General features: G+C 44.9%; 1 protein-coding gene across 1 annotated transcript in view; it reads right to left on the bottom strand.

Annotated features, from left to right (window-relative positions):
• Window positions 1–16,376, bottom strand: part of IL7R (interleukin 7 receptor) — a 563,020-nt gene that overhangs the window by 244,049 nt on the left and 302,595 nt on the right. Inside the window, exon 4 of the mRNA XM_069627128.1 lies at window positions 3,167–3,315. Coding sequence (XP_069483229.1) covers window positions 3,167–3,315 — 149 coding nt within the window. The remainder of the gene's footprint in view (window positions 1–3,166; window positions 3,316–16,376) is intronic.

Here is a 16,376-nt window from a genome sequence, read left to right as displayed (position 1 = left end):
GCTGCTCTGTCCAAGATTTTGAGGAGAAAGGGGACCATTGTGATGGGATGGTAGTTAGTAGGAGTGTTAGGATCAAGTGTAGGGTTTTTAGTACATCTTTTAAATTAGCTGGCATAGGGTAAGTAGCAAAAGAGGAATTGATGAATGAAGAAATTAAAGGTGCTAGAGCCTCTGCACAGTCTTTGATGACATAGACAGGGCAGATGTCCTCTTGACATCTTGAAGGTTTAATGTCTTTGATAATTTGTATTACTTCATGTTCTGAAACTGGTTTAAAATTTAAACTGTGTGTGATGTGTTGGGAATGCAGTGGCAGGGGATCTGGTGTGGTCATATTGTTTATCTTTTTTGAGATCTTGTTTTGGAGAGATGAGATTTTGTCCAGTCGGGCGGTTTGAATTTTTAGACTCCAGGTGTTGTCTTTCAAGCAATTACCAGGCATTGGGGCTGGGGATTCTAGTTCACGTAATATGGCAAAAAGTTCTCGGTGGAGGAGTTGGCTGTGTTAGTTCTGGCATTGTACGTGAAGCTTTTGGCTTCAAGTATAGCTAGTTTGTAGACTTTCGCTGAGGTGGTGAATCATACTTTGTTAGCGACTATTGGGTCATTTCTCCATGCGGTTTCTGCGCCCGTTTGTTTCTGCAGAGTGCTTTGAGGGCAGGTGTAAACCATGTTTTAAGGTGGGCCGAGGGTTTGGCTTATATTATAATGGTACGTTTCTATAGTTTCTAACGTAATGTATATGAATCAAGAATAAATATTTGTAAATTGCAGGAAAATGATGTGCCTATGAAGTCACCTTATGCCAAGCCTAACCCGATAGTTTTGTAATAAAGCAATCTCGATAAAATACACATCATCACTGCATTGTATAACAGGGCTCTTATAGGTCCTGTTTTTTTAACCAATATACCTAATTTGTTGATTTTGTTCAAAAAAGAAGCTCTTATCATAATGGAACAGCATGCCTAGTACTCTCAACTTGCCGTGAAGGAAATAATGTCATCAATGGCTGCTGTATTGCCTACGCGGTGGCCATCTTAAAGTGGCAAGCCCACTGTTTAAACCAATGATACGCATAATTATCTTAAGGAACATAATGTAGTATGAACATCCTTCTCTGCCGAACACTTACCTTTTTCAACCTATAATCCTGTTGTCAGTACATAATCTAAAATAAATATAGTTAAAGAAATTTCAATCTACGGTAACAAGTACCATATTCATATTGTTACAAACATGTTTGACAAACAGTGAGAGTCACCCACTAATGCAGAGCATTATCAGATTTGAATCGTACCTTAGATACATAGTCATTTTTAAATCGAGCATTGGCTACTTTGAATCTTGGTAAGCTTTATGACATTTGATGCACCATATGTTAAGGGAGAGCATCTTTATTTAGGGTTATTAGATCTCTGATACCTGTTTGGTTACAGAGGTTGGATACTTCTGGCACTCCTTGTGAGCACAGCATACATTAGGTCGGTACTACTTAACGTACTAATTGACGGATTGTAGGTAGTTTGGGGGTAAGGATCATTAGGTGTTTTGTTTATAATTCCTAGGAGAGAAGGTTTTTGATTCCCCTGAAGAAAGATCCGAAACGCGTTGGGAAGAAAGTTTGGATGTGACTAACACTTATTGAGAGCTATTTGTCCATACAAAAATACCTTCTTTACATTTCAAATTATGAAGACACTTTTAGAACGAATTTATGCATTTGTATGAAAAAGGTTTTTGGGAAGAATATATTTTTGATGCATGTAATTTTGCAATTCTAATTTTGGGTAAAATGTATGTTACAGCCTACAATGTCTGCTTGAGAAAAAAAATAGCTCTATGTTAAGAAAATGTGTTTCCATGTTATGACAAACATGGAAACACATGGTTACGTTAATACAAACGATTATGTTTAATTTAAATTGAACTGTACACGAATGCTAGTTATTTATTTCTATGACTTATACGTCAGTTGCCAAAGCAAGTCATTCTGGGCTTCCTACTAGGTTTTAGTGGGTCTTTTTTGTTTTGAGAGTTTGACTTTGGTCGTCTTGGATGGGCCCTTAGCACCTGAAATATGGGAAACATTTTAAATGATAAAATACATGAATAAATTTAGAATTTAGCTGTGCATCCCATATCCACACTAGAAGGGAACCGAGTAGCAGTCAACTCAGACTGCTCCTGTTTGGGGTTGGACTAACTCTGATTTGTGTAGGCATTCTCATATTGTAATGGCAGGGGGGAAATAATAAACAATAGACAGCCATACTTCTCAGAGTGCTTATGATTAATTGAAAGCATCCACCCATCATTTGTTACTTGCTTCATAAGAGAGGTAACACCTGAGCCGGATTTTCCTGCTAGGTTTGAAGGGGAACTCAACATCATGCTAAGGAAGATTACACTTCATTTAATTTAATAATTATATTGTACACAAATGAAAAATATAGATTTCCCGCCCCGGAGCGAGGGTGGGGGGGCATGGGTTTTAACGGCCCACCAGGGCCTCAGCTCGGGCTGCAAGCTGGGGTGTAAACGCTGTTTGCACCCTGGAATTTACCGAGGTGTGGATAGTTTTCTTTTTTTTCATTCGAGGGGAGATCAGCTCATCGCGAGCCCATTCACCGTCGGAAAAAAACATTTTAAAAATAAAAATATCCACCACCATTGGAAAGGAAAAGAGACTAGGTCCCTTTTCAGATGACGGCCATGGAAAAACATGTTCCAAAATGGCTACCTACTCCCTTTTCTATTACAATGGCGGTGGCCAGACGGGAGGAGATCGGGACCAGAGGCTCCGGTCCTGCAGGTAAGTTGGGCTGAGGGACGTGGAATCGGGTGATTTGGGGGATGTAGGGAGGCAACAGGGTGAGGCTCCCTGTTATTTCCCCACATTAGAAAAAAAGCGCCACCAAAGGGCCTTGGGTGGCTGGAACAGCAGCCAGGGATTATGTATTCTCACCTGCTGTTCCAGCCACATGATTGGATGGCTCACCCTCCCCGGGTGCGCATATAAATTAACAACATAGGACAGTGTTATTAAGTTCATGAATATTTTCCTTGACAGACCATCGTTTTGCCTATAAGGTATAATGAGGATGCTTTGTATATAGTTGAGACCTGGCTTTGTCCACATCTGGTTAAAGAAACACCTACTTACAATGGTCCATTCTCCATGTTCCGCGCATAGCGCTATTTGATGGATTAACTTGGTTTTCAGGAATCCATCCTGTTCCACGTACTTGATGATGTACTCTTTTGCTTTTTCTTGATATGTGACGGTTACATTGGTAGGCGCTTCAGGTTTTACTGCAAGGCAGAACAAACATTTTTCAGGCAAGACATTAAATGCTTAAATGTCAAATGGTTGCTAGTATCCAGAAAACAATATCGACAATGTCATCAATAGCACAGCTCTTGGCCTTGGTCAGTCTACTAGATGGAAAATGCATACACTGGCTGGGCTTAGTTGTCCCCATATGACATCAGATTCTAAATTTCTATATGTTTGTATATCTGTAGCATGGACGTTTAACATGAGATGTATATTCTTTTTTAATATTTGAAAGATGCATTTAAGATTATATCTATGTAATCCTTAGGCTCCAAGACTCTACTTCACAAAGAACTGGAAGGTTAAGTGCTTGGGGGAGAAAGCTGCTCACATGTCTATCCCTGCAGGTCTCTCCACGCAATACCCCGTTTCACAAACAGGACTCGCAAGGTGTAGCAGGGACTTTTTGCAGAGGCAAGGGGCCAACAGGCAGCCCCTCCATGCCCATTTAAGTTTTGGGATTCATTGGGCCTCATCACAAGTCTGGCGGTAGCCGTGCCGGTAAAACCGGCAGGCTGCTGCCGCACTTGCAAGATTTTCCAGCGCCTGGCTTGCCGGATTTACCAGGGCATTACAGTCCTGGCGTTCCGGAAAGTCAGGTGCCAGAAAAGGCAAATCCCCATTTGAGTCCCATAGGACTCAATTGGAATGGGAGGCATGGAAGCACCGGCACTGTGTGCAACAGCGCCGGTGCTTCCATGCAAGTCTGCCAGCGGGTGCTGTCCCGCCCACCAGGTCAGACCTGGCTGGCAGGCCGGCAGCCGCTTGCAGCCTCGGAGTGTGCGGATCCGATAACAAGAGTGCCGGTATGCTTACCAGCACCGTTGTTACTGGACCGGCACATTGAAAATGAGGCCCACTATAACTAGGAATTCTTTGGCCACCTTCACACATTTGGGCTCGCATTGGTGACGGGATGGGTGCAAGGAGTGCATCTGCAGTGACAGGCCTTTCATGGGTCCAGCCATTACTTTGAGCGGTGGAAGGGTACAAAGGTAATAGGCAAACCAATGCTAAACACAGACAAATGCTGCCAGGTAACTTGAAAAGACCCCTACCAGTATTTCAGTTTCCCCTACATATGTCTTAAGCATAGGGGAGAGAGCTGCAGCGATACTGCAGATGGAAGTCCATTGCTTTGTCAACCAGGGATGCACTTTGAGTTGACCTGTGGCAGACACACAGAGGATACGACCCCTCGGTGCATATAGCTGGTATGTGCTACTTCACTGAAGAATACTTTATTTGGTTGTGCCAAAACAGTTGCCTATTTAAATGTAATTATCTGAATCCACGTAACCCTCCCTTCCACCCTGCAAGTTCGCATCATACAATCAAGGGGAAAACCATATTTGTGAACTAGGGCCAATGTGTCTTTTGCTGGAACTAACTCCGGTGACCAACATTATTTGCCAAACATGATCAGTTTAGACTTACTTTTATGAGCCTCCAATGAAAAAAACACAAATACATTTACTACACAGAAATGATGCTGCGGTGCACAAATAAAATTAATTCTGCTAAAAATCAATTGTATTGGAAAATATAGAAACATGTTAAACAAAAGCATGTATTTTGAAAACGATTTGTTATAAATTATTACAATATTTTACTGAGAAAATGCATTAAATATATTAAATAATATGGAGGGAATGTCCTTCAGTATATGAAGGGCTTGGTTATAAATGTTGAAACTTTTCATTAAATCATTTTCGGCCAGTTTCTTCAGTCTTAAATGCTTCTAGCTACTAGTTGATCATATTGTGATGCTGGAAATGCATTGGAAGGACGGGGCCTCCATATCCTTGTCCTTTATTCCTTTATTATGTATGTTATGTCTTGTTTTCCGCGCAGGAGTTCATGTGGGACTCCTGGCAGTGCGGCTCTTCCTATTTTTGGTTTGGTGAATAGACCCTTGGGATACCCTTTTGGCACCCATGGGTGGGAGTACAAGTCTGAACTACTAGTGTATGTATTTGGGCACCTGTGTGTGGCCAACAGAGCAGGGTATGGGCTGGTGACAGCGGCATGCTGAATTTGACAGGTGCTCTGAGTATCCTCCATTTTGGGATGCCCCATCTCTGCCACTGGAATCAGTTGATTCCTAATAGGAAACAAGATGGCCCCTGTGGCCTCTTGCTTTCTATTGCCTGTTACCTTGTATTCCCGAAGTCTCTGGAAGCCCTGACTCTGGCCCTTCCCCCTGACTGGCTATTGGGGGGAAGTTCCATATATGGTATTGTGGGGAAGTCCAGGCCAGATAGGCTGGAGCCTTCCCGATGACTGTATGTTGTGGGTACGCCCGTGGTGTGGGACCTGGGTGAATGGAGTGTGTGATGAATACACATTTCATTTTATGGGTGTCTAGTATCTGGTGTTTGACACAAGCCCTACCCAAAACTGGAATGAAAGCAGTATGGAGTACTGAAGGGTTGGGTACTTGTCAGAATCCACATTCTGTGTTGTGAGTGTCTGGATGGAGAAGAATGGTCTGAATGCGCTGTGAGCCTGATTGGCTGCCTGACTGCCTGAATGCCCTTCTGATTGATTGGTTGTCTGAGTGTGACCCAGCAGACTGAATGGGAGACCAAAAGTATATCTGGGGGCCTCTCACTGATAGAAATCGTTCAGAAGCTGAAGTTGAAACTGATGCTTAACCTTGAAGCCCACTGGAAGAAGAAGAACTGCCGCTGCTGTCCTTCGCTAATGTGAAAGCTGCATGACTGTCAAGGTACTGATCCAAGAGAGGACCTAGCTAGGAGACCTCTTCCCGAGCTACAAGGGACCATCGTGCACCAGCTGATCTTTGCCAAAGCTCCCTGGATGTCATACCCTCGAATGGCTGCCGACCGGAGATGGGGACCGCTGTGGAATCACGAAGAGAAGTGCCTGGACATTGAAGTCCACCACCGTCGACGACCACCGTCGAGGACCGCCGTCGCCGACCGGAGCCGCAGTGCTCCTTTGCCTAAGAAAATTGAAACAAGCACTCCCTTGATCATCCTCGTCCACCGCTTTCGTCCTGCTGGTGAAAGTCAAGGCCGGTGTACAGGAAGTCCCAAGTACAGCCCGCACTCCAACCGTCCATTTTGAAGTACCAGGAACTTTCATGCCGAAATATGTGACGTATGATAAGCAAATAAACCAGCAGAGAGCTGCAGTGGGGTTCCGTCCAGTACCCATCAGAAGAACAATGCCTATTGAAGTACCGATACCAAGGAAACCATGGACAGTAACGTACCCATTGAGAAAACCATATCAACAAATGAAACGAAATGAAGATCGTCTGAGTACAGTCCCTGAAGAAACCAAAAAGATCTTAATGGAAGACGAATGGTGACGTCACGAAAACCCGGATTGACTCACATACAGAAGAATTGACGACCAGAGAATGATGTAAAGAGACGAAAACTCCATGTACAAGGGGTATTGTGAATCTAAAGTGAAAGGACAATGTCAAATATAAGAAGCTTAAGCTGGAAGCATGACGAAGATATTTGACCAGTTTACACATGTACATATGCTTGGAACCACAAGAAATCTAAGAAAATCGTACAGCTTGCTATGCTTAGTAGAAAGATGGCAAGCACCACCTATACATATCTACCTCAAACAAAGCACGTTATATAAGTATGCTTCCACTTTGCACAAGAACCAGAATTAACCAAAGGCTACTAAAGGCCACACAAGGAGAACTTCATATTTAGCAAAATTGCAGCAGAAACGAAACTCAGCAAAGGCAAATTTTGCCAAAAAAGCCAACGTCGTATCAGTAGAATAGACAAACTGTAGCTACAATTAATTGAAGCTAAGAACAGAATATCAGGCTTCAGAAAGGTCAAGATAAGAAACTGGAGGCAGGAGTTGGGTGAAACAAAAATTAAATACACAAATTACATGAAGAAGAGGCAAATTCACTGTGTCTGAATCACATGACCAGCCAAGCAAGAAGTGAGACCTTGACACCTACGCATGGCAACATGCCAGGCGAAGATATCAGAACTTTTCCAGACAGGAGATGCAGTCTCGAGGCCAACCACAGTGAAATAATTGACACATGGCCACTAAAGTGATGATTGATTGTAACAATAATTGGAGGAAGGCCGGGGGAGCTAAGGGGCACCCTGCACCTGGCCAGCCATTCTGCATGCTGCTAAGCAAAGTGGAAAAGTATGAGTGAGGTTGGTGCCAACCCTTTTACAGTGGACCAAGTAATCTAGGGTCCAATAGTAAGTAGAATCAATGGGATGTCGTACTTTTAGTGCCGTCTACAGTAGCCATTTTGAAGGTAGGGCTTAGATGTCCCACCTGACAATGTTTACCTAATCCCCTTATCCGTTACCATATACAGATATAGTACTTATATTAAAGTTACCTTTCCAAGACCAATCAAATTGCATGCCAACTTTTAAGCGTTAAACGTCAGTGATGACGAATTTTTAGTATACATGAGGTGTTCTTTATGAAGTTCGTTGGAGTTGTAAAGTGAGAGTTAAGATCAAGCATCTGCTGATATTCATGAGACGCCCCGTTTTTTGTACTTGTCAATAAATGGACTCCCTTTGCCAAACCGATGAGTTGTCATTATTGATTTGGCGTTAGAGAATTAATCTGCACCCCCATCCGTCTCACGGTTGCTACTATCTTGTCTTAAAGTACTTCTGGGCAAACCCCGACTCTATGGGCCGGTTCGTGGTCTCAGAGTACACTTTGTAGCAGAGATCGGAAGGTTATCGATTATTGATTAGATAAGACACCCATTGACCGTCGGAATAAAGTAACTATAGGTCCTCAGCAATCTCACGAGTCCTTTGCCATCCGGCTGAGTAGACCGTGAAGCTCCCTGTAGACAGTGGTTAGTGTAAAAAGTAGAATATGCAGACAGAGGTGTGAAGGGACCTGTGTTTCCCCACATAACCCCTTCCCACTCCAACGGGCAGCTGAGCGGGCGAACGGCAGGAGAGGCGGTGAGGAAGGTGGTGATCCTGAGCATCCAGAGAGGGAATATGCGAAGAGTGAGTGAAAAAGACTAAGGGCCTCATTACACCGATGGCAGTAAGGATTTACCGGTACCGGTAAAATACCGGAACCGGTAAATCCTTACCGCCTTCTACCAGGTCCCTTTGCGGGTTGGGGGAATTAACGCCTGCTTTTTGCAGGCGTTTAAAACCAACCCGCAAAGGGACCCAGGGAGCTAATTACGGTACCGCAATTTGCGGTACCGTAATTAGCGCCTTCCCCATTCCCATTGAGCCCTATGGGGCAAAAATGGGAATGGGGAAGGGCAATGGTGGAAGGGGGAATTACCGCCCCGCCAACCTTGAAATGGGGTGGTAATTTCCCTTTCCGCCAAGGCGGGGCCGGTATTTTACCGGCATGAACCATGGCGCTAATAGCGGCATAGTTCTCCGCCATCCGTGTAATGAGGCCCTAAATGCTTTGGCAAAAAGTGCATGCCTTAGAACAAATGAGGGAAAGGTAACGGAGGGAGGCGGGAAAACAAAATATAGTCAGAAGCAGAGTAGAATATATATATATATATATCCCCATATATTATATATATATATATATGGGGAAGGAAATAGTGACTCAAAAGGTGATTAAAGTAGTAAAAGCGTATACCGGGAGGACATCCGAGAATAGAGAGGATACCGGCGGGGACACCCAAGAAGAGAGAGGATTTGTCTAATTCCTACGCTTAAATATAGCGGCTAGAAGAAACTTGCATCCATAGTCCTGAATAAAAGAGCAACAAATAGGTCACCACAGCTGTTAAAGACGCTCGGCAACGGGATGAGTTTAAACTCCATGTCGGGGTAATATTAAGAGACAGAGGTCTGTGTAACCAGCTGGAGTTTGTTGAGTCTGTGAACATCTGTTTTACGTGTTATTTGTTGTGACATCATAGGACGAAATGTTTCCTTCGAGGAACGAGCATAAACTATTATGCAATTGGATACTTGAAATATTGTAGAATACAACCTGATGTTTATTGAGTAAAATAGAAGATATAAAAATGTGTGGGAAAATGGGTTGGAGCTTTCGACGACGGGTGCTCGCTCGCTCGTACTGTTGAAAGTGTTCAAGTAACGAAAAACATTAACAAGTGTTATATAAAGAGAAAGTAAACAGATTTAGGCATGGAAGACATGACTCCATTAGTACACCTGTTCAAACAGTTGCCAAAACATGCACCTAAGCTGAAAAAGTACAGTTCAGAATGGGTTAAGGGAACCACAAAAAAAAAGTTTATGCCATGGCCCCAAGGTGGATCGTTATGTAAAACGGTCCTACAGCACATGGCGACATATTTGCACGCCACAGGGCAAAAAGTTAGACAAATGCCTAGCTAGTCTAGAGTTGTGGAAAATGTACCAACAGGATAAAGAGGAGGAGCTGCCATTAGATTGGATACTTAACCTATGCACAGTGCGGGGTGAGATGCCCTCAGCGCCACCCGCCCCATCTGAAATGAAAATTGAAGACAGTAAGGATGAAGGGTTATATCCACTAAGATAACTTAAAGCAGCTACAGGGTATAGCAACCTGGCACATGAGTCACCTAGGCAAAGTAGTGATGAAAATCTAGACAAAGATAAAGATAGAGATATCACCTCCAAAGTCCTGAGGGATAAGGAGAGACGCGAGAACGAGAAAAAAGACCAGGCACACGCAAATACATCTCTCGATACAGAGAGAAAGGGCAAAAGATTGAAAGGAATTGAGGATAGAACTGATGAGATAGCATTCACACAGAACGAATGGATGGGAGGTCAGATTTTATTGAAACTTGATGGTAAAGGCATAGATGACGTGAAACAAAAAGAGAAGCTAGATGACTTACAGAGAAAAGAGAAGGAAAAGGAAAAAGTATTGAGAGACTAAAGAATCAGGAAAAAAGACAGGCAGAGACGAGAGCAGTTATATCGCAAAGAGCAAGAAAGGCATCGCGATCATAAACAGAGAACAGCCAATGATCAAGACAGGCAGAAACAGCAAAGGATAGAGGAAGAACAAAGGATATGGGAGAAAAGAATAAAGAGACTAAGGGATGAGGTAATCGATGGGCAAATGAACGTAGAGACACAAAGAAAGAGGAAGAAGATAGGGTCAGAGAAGAAGCGAAGAAGCACAGAGAATTCGATGACGATGTAGAGCGTAGCAAAAATAGAGAGCACGCGATCTTGAATATCTGGAAAGGGAGGTTAAAATACCTGAGCCAGTAGTAGGCTGGGAAGATATAGAAGAATTCTTTCCTGAGTACGATTCAGTACCAGGCACGTCTAAGGCAAATATCGAGGATGACGTCGACACCAGAAGCATCGGAGAGACAATCGATAGAATATATGATGAATTGGGGCTAGAATAAGTACCCCAAGGGGAGGGGGGAGACTAGCGCCTGGAGAGCACTCAGCTTTACGATACTGAGGATGTCTCCCAAAGTAGTGGAAATAGAAAACTGTCCCTAGATAGGTTGGAAATAAGTAGGAACAAAGAGGATGCAAGAAGTTGCACGAGTTGGGTGCAGACAATGTCTGACACCGAAAGAGAGGAGCATGAGGAAAAGGAGGAAGAGAGAAGACGCGAAAAATTATTCTCAGGAGGGAAAGGGATACGATGGTTAGATTCTAGTGGGTCTGCACCGAGGACATCAGAATGAGCAACACAGTCAGACCAACACGAAGAAGTATCTCACAGTCAGAGGGGGGGGTGTCTCCACCACCCTATGTGAGCCGGCTAAGGACATTGCCCGGTAGGCAGCGATGCAGGAATATTACTGCAATAGACAGAAGAACAATGAGAGAAGAGAGAGAGGGCTATGTGTCCAAATTTCCGTTGCTCGAGAAAGGTGGAACAAGACCACAATATATTCCATGGCTGCACATGGATCGGGAAAACATGATATATAAGCTTCCAATGTTGACATCGGGAGCCAGAAAATGGATACACTATATAGAAAAAATGACGGGAGGGAACATGTTAGCTATAGGGGACATCAAAGGTCTTTTAATTGCCATACTTGGTGATAAAGCAGACGATGTGTGGCCACAGGCAGGTTACCCTGGTGTGACCACAGTTAATACCGCGCATGACAGAGCTCCATTTAACAATTGTAGAGCCACGGTATGGAAAGCATTACGATTGCTATATCCAGATACTTCTGATGTGGGAGCTATCATGACTCGGAAAATGAAGGAGTCGGAAGACCTGTTCCTTTATATCTAGAATTTCCAAGACGCATGGGTACTCGAGACTTGTAAATCTTGGGGGAAATCTATCCCCGTGTTCTACCATATATTATGCCAAGGGCTGCCAGATTCGGTACAGAAAGAGCTCAAGAAATTGGTAGGAATCGAGGCCAAACTGTGGTCTGAGATACAGTTGACCAGTTGACCATCGGACACTATTGCAGGCTACTGCAAGAAAAGAATTGCAAAAAAGAGGCTGCATGAAAGGGTGAAGAGGCAAAGTTAGTGCAGAAGAAATTGTCAAAATATGCCCTTGAAGGGGCAATGATAATTAGCTTCAGATGGGTCGAGCATGCAACAAGACAATAATCCATAGCAGAATAATCAGGGCAATACTGGGTTTTACCCCAGGGGAAGAGGATTCAGAGGAAGAGGATGGCAGAGTAATCAGGGAGGTTTTCAGAGTAATCAAGGAGGCTTTCAAACATGCAAATTGGCAAATTGGCAATCAAGATATGTCAAATGGGCAAATAATCTGACCACCACCAGTATGTTGGTTGTGTGGTATGACAGGGCATCTAGCATACACATGCAGAAGTCAAGGCATGATGCAAAATGACCAAGGAACAAGAGCAGGTATGGTGAATCCACCTGTGTTTTTACAGCAGGGAGGAAATGGAGTTGCACAGAATCACATGGTGCAACAACAAACGCCAGGAGCACTGCAAAACTTGCAATCTCAGAATTTGATGAGTTTTCCACAAGGACAGTCTCAACAGTTGCCAATGCTACTGTCACAGACAGTAAGTGCAGGACAGGCTGCGAACCCTTGAATCAGGGGTAACACTGGTGATGGGGGAAGTCCATTTGCACAAGGTGAGACAAAATTATATATCGACTAGGACAGCTCACTGGGAACGCTGATGTGTTCTATCCTATCAGTGACACCAGGCACCAAGGGTGGTGTCACGACCCACTTCCTGAAACCCTCCCGGCAGGCCAATGGGCCAGGAGGGGTCCCGGCTTGGGCCCCCGACAAGCTTAGGCATCCTTTGCCTAGGCCCTCTTGGGGCCAGTCCTGGCGCCTTTGGCGCCAGGCTCATACTTAGTGAAGACTTGTGCTTGGGAACTACTTCATTTCAGTGCCAGTCAACATGGAGGCATCCACATAGCTTGGCTCCTTGGAACCAAGCTATGCGGTATAGTGTTTTCGGTGTGGTAGCCTAGGGACTATTTTACCTGGACTACATTCTTGATGCTATTTAAACCACACCCGACTTGGAGAACATGCTTCGCGTTACTTTGCAATCCTGCAACGTGACGCTCATCGTGTTCAGCTGCATCTGCGAACCTCGAAAGAACAGCATCTGAAAAACAAAAGGACATCGTTAATAGCAGCAGCTTATCTGTGATTCCACCGCTAGCTGCCACCCGCTCCTGCCCTCAGCATCCAAGGAACAGCGAGCCTCCCGGACCGTAGGATATGCAAAAGGAGAGAAACAGGACATTAGACATTTTACAATTGTGCCGGCAGTTTAACTCACGAGTCGCCCATCGACCAGCATCGCCTTGGGACTTCTTGCTCCGGGTGAGCACCGCAACCTACGGGAACAAAAGACAACAGGTTAGCAAAGGCAAGGCATCATAGCGCTGCGCATAGCGCCTACTTACCGCATCAAGGTGCTCTCGAAGCACCATCACCTGCCGGTGAGTCCCAATTCAGCCAACGTTCCACAGCCAACTTCCGCGCACCTAAGGAGAGAGAAAAGACATTATTTAAATTCAAGAAAGGCATACAGTATAACAGTAATAAGACCTGCGTGAAAGACTCTTAAGGGCATGCATCAGTGCAGTAACTTGATTGCACTCGCCAACACAAAGGACAACGCGCCCCTGCCAAGAAGGCAGGGCGGAGAGCACGCCAAAACTCATAACAAGGTGAGGAAAGGTCCGGGGAGGGGCTGCGGGCATACGGGGTGTTGGGAGGCTCTTACCCCAGTTGCCCAGTCTTGAACATTGCCCACCTGTTTTTCAGGCAGAACTTCTCTGCTGATTATACCTGGGAGTGACTGAGAAGGGCACCAGAGTCCCCACAGCTGGGTGGCTTCCCCGTGGATACCAAGTGAGCATAACAGAATGTGAAGCCTGCCAAACCAATCCACCTGGGCGCCATGGAAACATCAGAATTAGACCAATTGGCCCAATTTTTGGGAGAACTTTGTGCCGAGGTTCACTCTGCAAGACAGGAGACTAACGCTCTCCAAAGAGACTTATTGGTGACTAAAGAGCGTACCGAAGATATCAGCAGGCAAGTCTTGCAATCACAAGTGGGTCAGATGCCTCTACCTGGGAACAGCCCACCGATGCAAAATCCTAGCATGTCATCCACTGTCTCTACTCCGGTACAAGTTGTGTTACCAGGTACAGTTCCTTTGGCACCACCGGAGAGGTTTGCTGGTGATCCACGAAAATACACAGCTTTCATGAATCAGTGTCACCTTCATTTTCTTTGCAACCGGGAGCATTCCCAAATGACCAAGCCCGGGTAGCCTTTGTTTTATCATACCTAAGTGGCAGCGCCGCAGATTGGTCGGTACCATTGGTGTCCCATGATGACCCTTTATTACATAACTTTGGGGACTTTCAGAGGGAAATGGAAAAACTCTTTGCTCGCCATACCCGAGAACAAGCTGTGGACAATGAACTCCTTTCCCTCCAACAGGGGAATAAGGATTTGTTAACATACATCGCTACTTTCAACTGATTGGTTTCTGAAGCTAGGTGGCCTGAAAACAAAAGAACCACGTTGTTTCATCGGGGCTTACGAGGTGAATTAAAAGACGTTCTAGCTCAAGTGGTTAATCCTCCCAGAGATTGTTCTGAATTCATAGACTTGGTTGTGCACTGGACCACTGGTTGCAAGACCGAAAAGCAGACCGTTCTAAAATGGACCCTCGACCAGTGTACGTCCGACTAGAGACAATGTAACTCGAGTGCAAGAAAATACTGTAGAGCCCATGCAAATTGGAGGGGTACGACCCCCGCTAACAAAATAAGAGCGAGATAAAAGGAGACAACAACAACTATGTCTGTACTGTGGAAAGTCAGGGCATTTCCTGAAGGACTGCCCAGTGAAACCTCAGAGGAAGATTGTTGGAGCCACGGAAAAAGATGAAGAGAAGGAGTGTCAGTCGGGAAACTACCCAGCTTGGCAAACGGTTAGCTTGTCGAGTGAGGGAAAAGAGCCACCGACCTCACACTTTGCAATTCTGGTGATCTTAATTAATAACCAACGGTCGTCAAGAATGCATACCATTGAAGCATACATCGACAGCGGAGCAGTTGGGAATTATATAGATCAGGACCTGGCTGCAGAGATGGGGCTTGCCCTATGTTCCAAGCCGACTACAGACAAGGTAACCACGGTGGATGGGACAGAAATCGCTTCTGGACCCGTAACCCAGCGCACAGCCGAGATAACCTTGCTGTGCCAGGATGGACATCGGAACTTATTTTGTTCGATCTCATCAAGGCACCTCAATTCCGGCTCATACTAGGGATGCCATGGTTAGTTGCTCACAACCCTTTGATTGACTGGCGGGCAAGAAAATTAACCTTTCCCAGCGACTGCTCTCCAGCCTGTTATTACCAAGAACAGAAACCTGCTTTTGGTATCTCTACGACTCCTGAAGTGGCAACTTTGGGAGTAACTAGTACCTTGCCTGAGGTAAACCGCGATTTCTAGGATGTATTCCAGAAGGACCAAGCAAACACGCTGCCACCGCACAGGCCCTATGACTGCCAGATCGACCTTGTTCCCGGTGCTCGAGTTCCTTGCGGCAGAATCTATGCTCTCACGGAACCCGAAAACCCTCATCTGAAGGCTTATTTAGACCAGTACCTCGCAAATGGATTCATCTGCCCATCCAAGTCCCCTGCAGCTAGTCATTTGATCTTCGTACCGATAAAAGAAGGGGATTTAAGAACCTGTATTGACTACCGCGCATTAAACCAGATCACTGTAAAGAACCGTTACCCCTTGCCGCTCATCCCAGAAATTCTGGACCAGGTCAAAATTGCCCAAATTTACACTAAACTGGACCTTTGAGGAGCATACCACCTGGTGCGGGTCAGAAGCGGAGAGGAATGGAAAACTGCTTTCCGCACCAAATATGGTTTGTTCGAATATCAAGTCATGCCCTTTGGGTTATGCAACGCTCTTGCAGCGTTTCAGTATTTCATGAATGACGTTCTGAGAGGGTTGATTGATGTCTGCGCCCTAGTGTAAATAGATGATATCTTAGTGTACTCATCTTCAAAACAGGATCATATCAAGCACGTCCGTTCAGTCCTCTCCAAGCTCCGGGAACATCGTTTTATGCAAAGCTGGAGAAGTGCTTTTTTCACGTCACCGAAGTTGAGTTTTTGGGTTTTATCCTTACTCCAGGAGGCATCAGAACGGAACTGCATAAAGTGGATGCCGTTTTGAAATGGCCATCACCAACGTCAGTAAAAGGGGAACAGAGCATGTTGGGCTTTGCAAACTTCTATCGCCGGTTCATACCAGACTTCTCACAGGTCGTACACCCGATCACCATATTGCTAACAAAAAATAACAAAAGATTTGCCTGGACCGAAGAAGCAGAGAAAGCTTTTCAGGAACTCAAGAAAAGGTTCACCTCCGCCCCAATCCTGCAACATCCTCGCCCAGATCTTCCTTATATCGCGGAAACAGACGCTTCCAGCATAGTGATGGGAGCTGTCCTCTCACAAAGGGACCCAGTAACAGGCCAGCTACATCCAGTGGCCTTTTGGTCGAAGAAATGTTCTCCCCCGGAGATGTATTA

The sequence above is a fragment of the Ambystoma mexicanum genome, chromosome 6p (genome assembly GCF_040938575.1).
Source record: "Ambystoma mexicanum isolate Mex_15411 chromosome 6p, UKY_AmexF1_1, whole genome shotgun sequence".
Classification (NCBI taxonomy): domain Eukaryota; kingdom Metazoa; phylum Chordata; class Amphibia; order Caudata; family Ambystomatidae; genus Ambystoma; species Ambystoma mexicanum.
The sequence above is the reverse complement of the archived record's forward strand: the minus strand, read 5'-3'. Positions and strand labels throughout refer to the sequence as shown.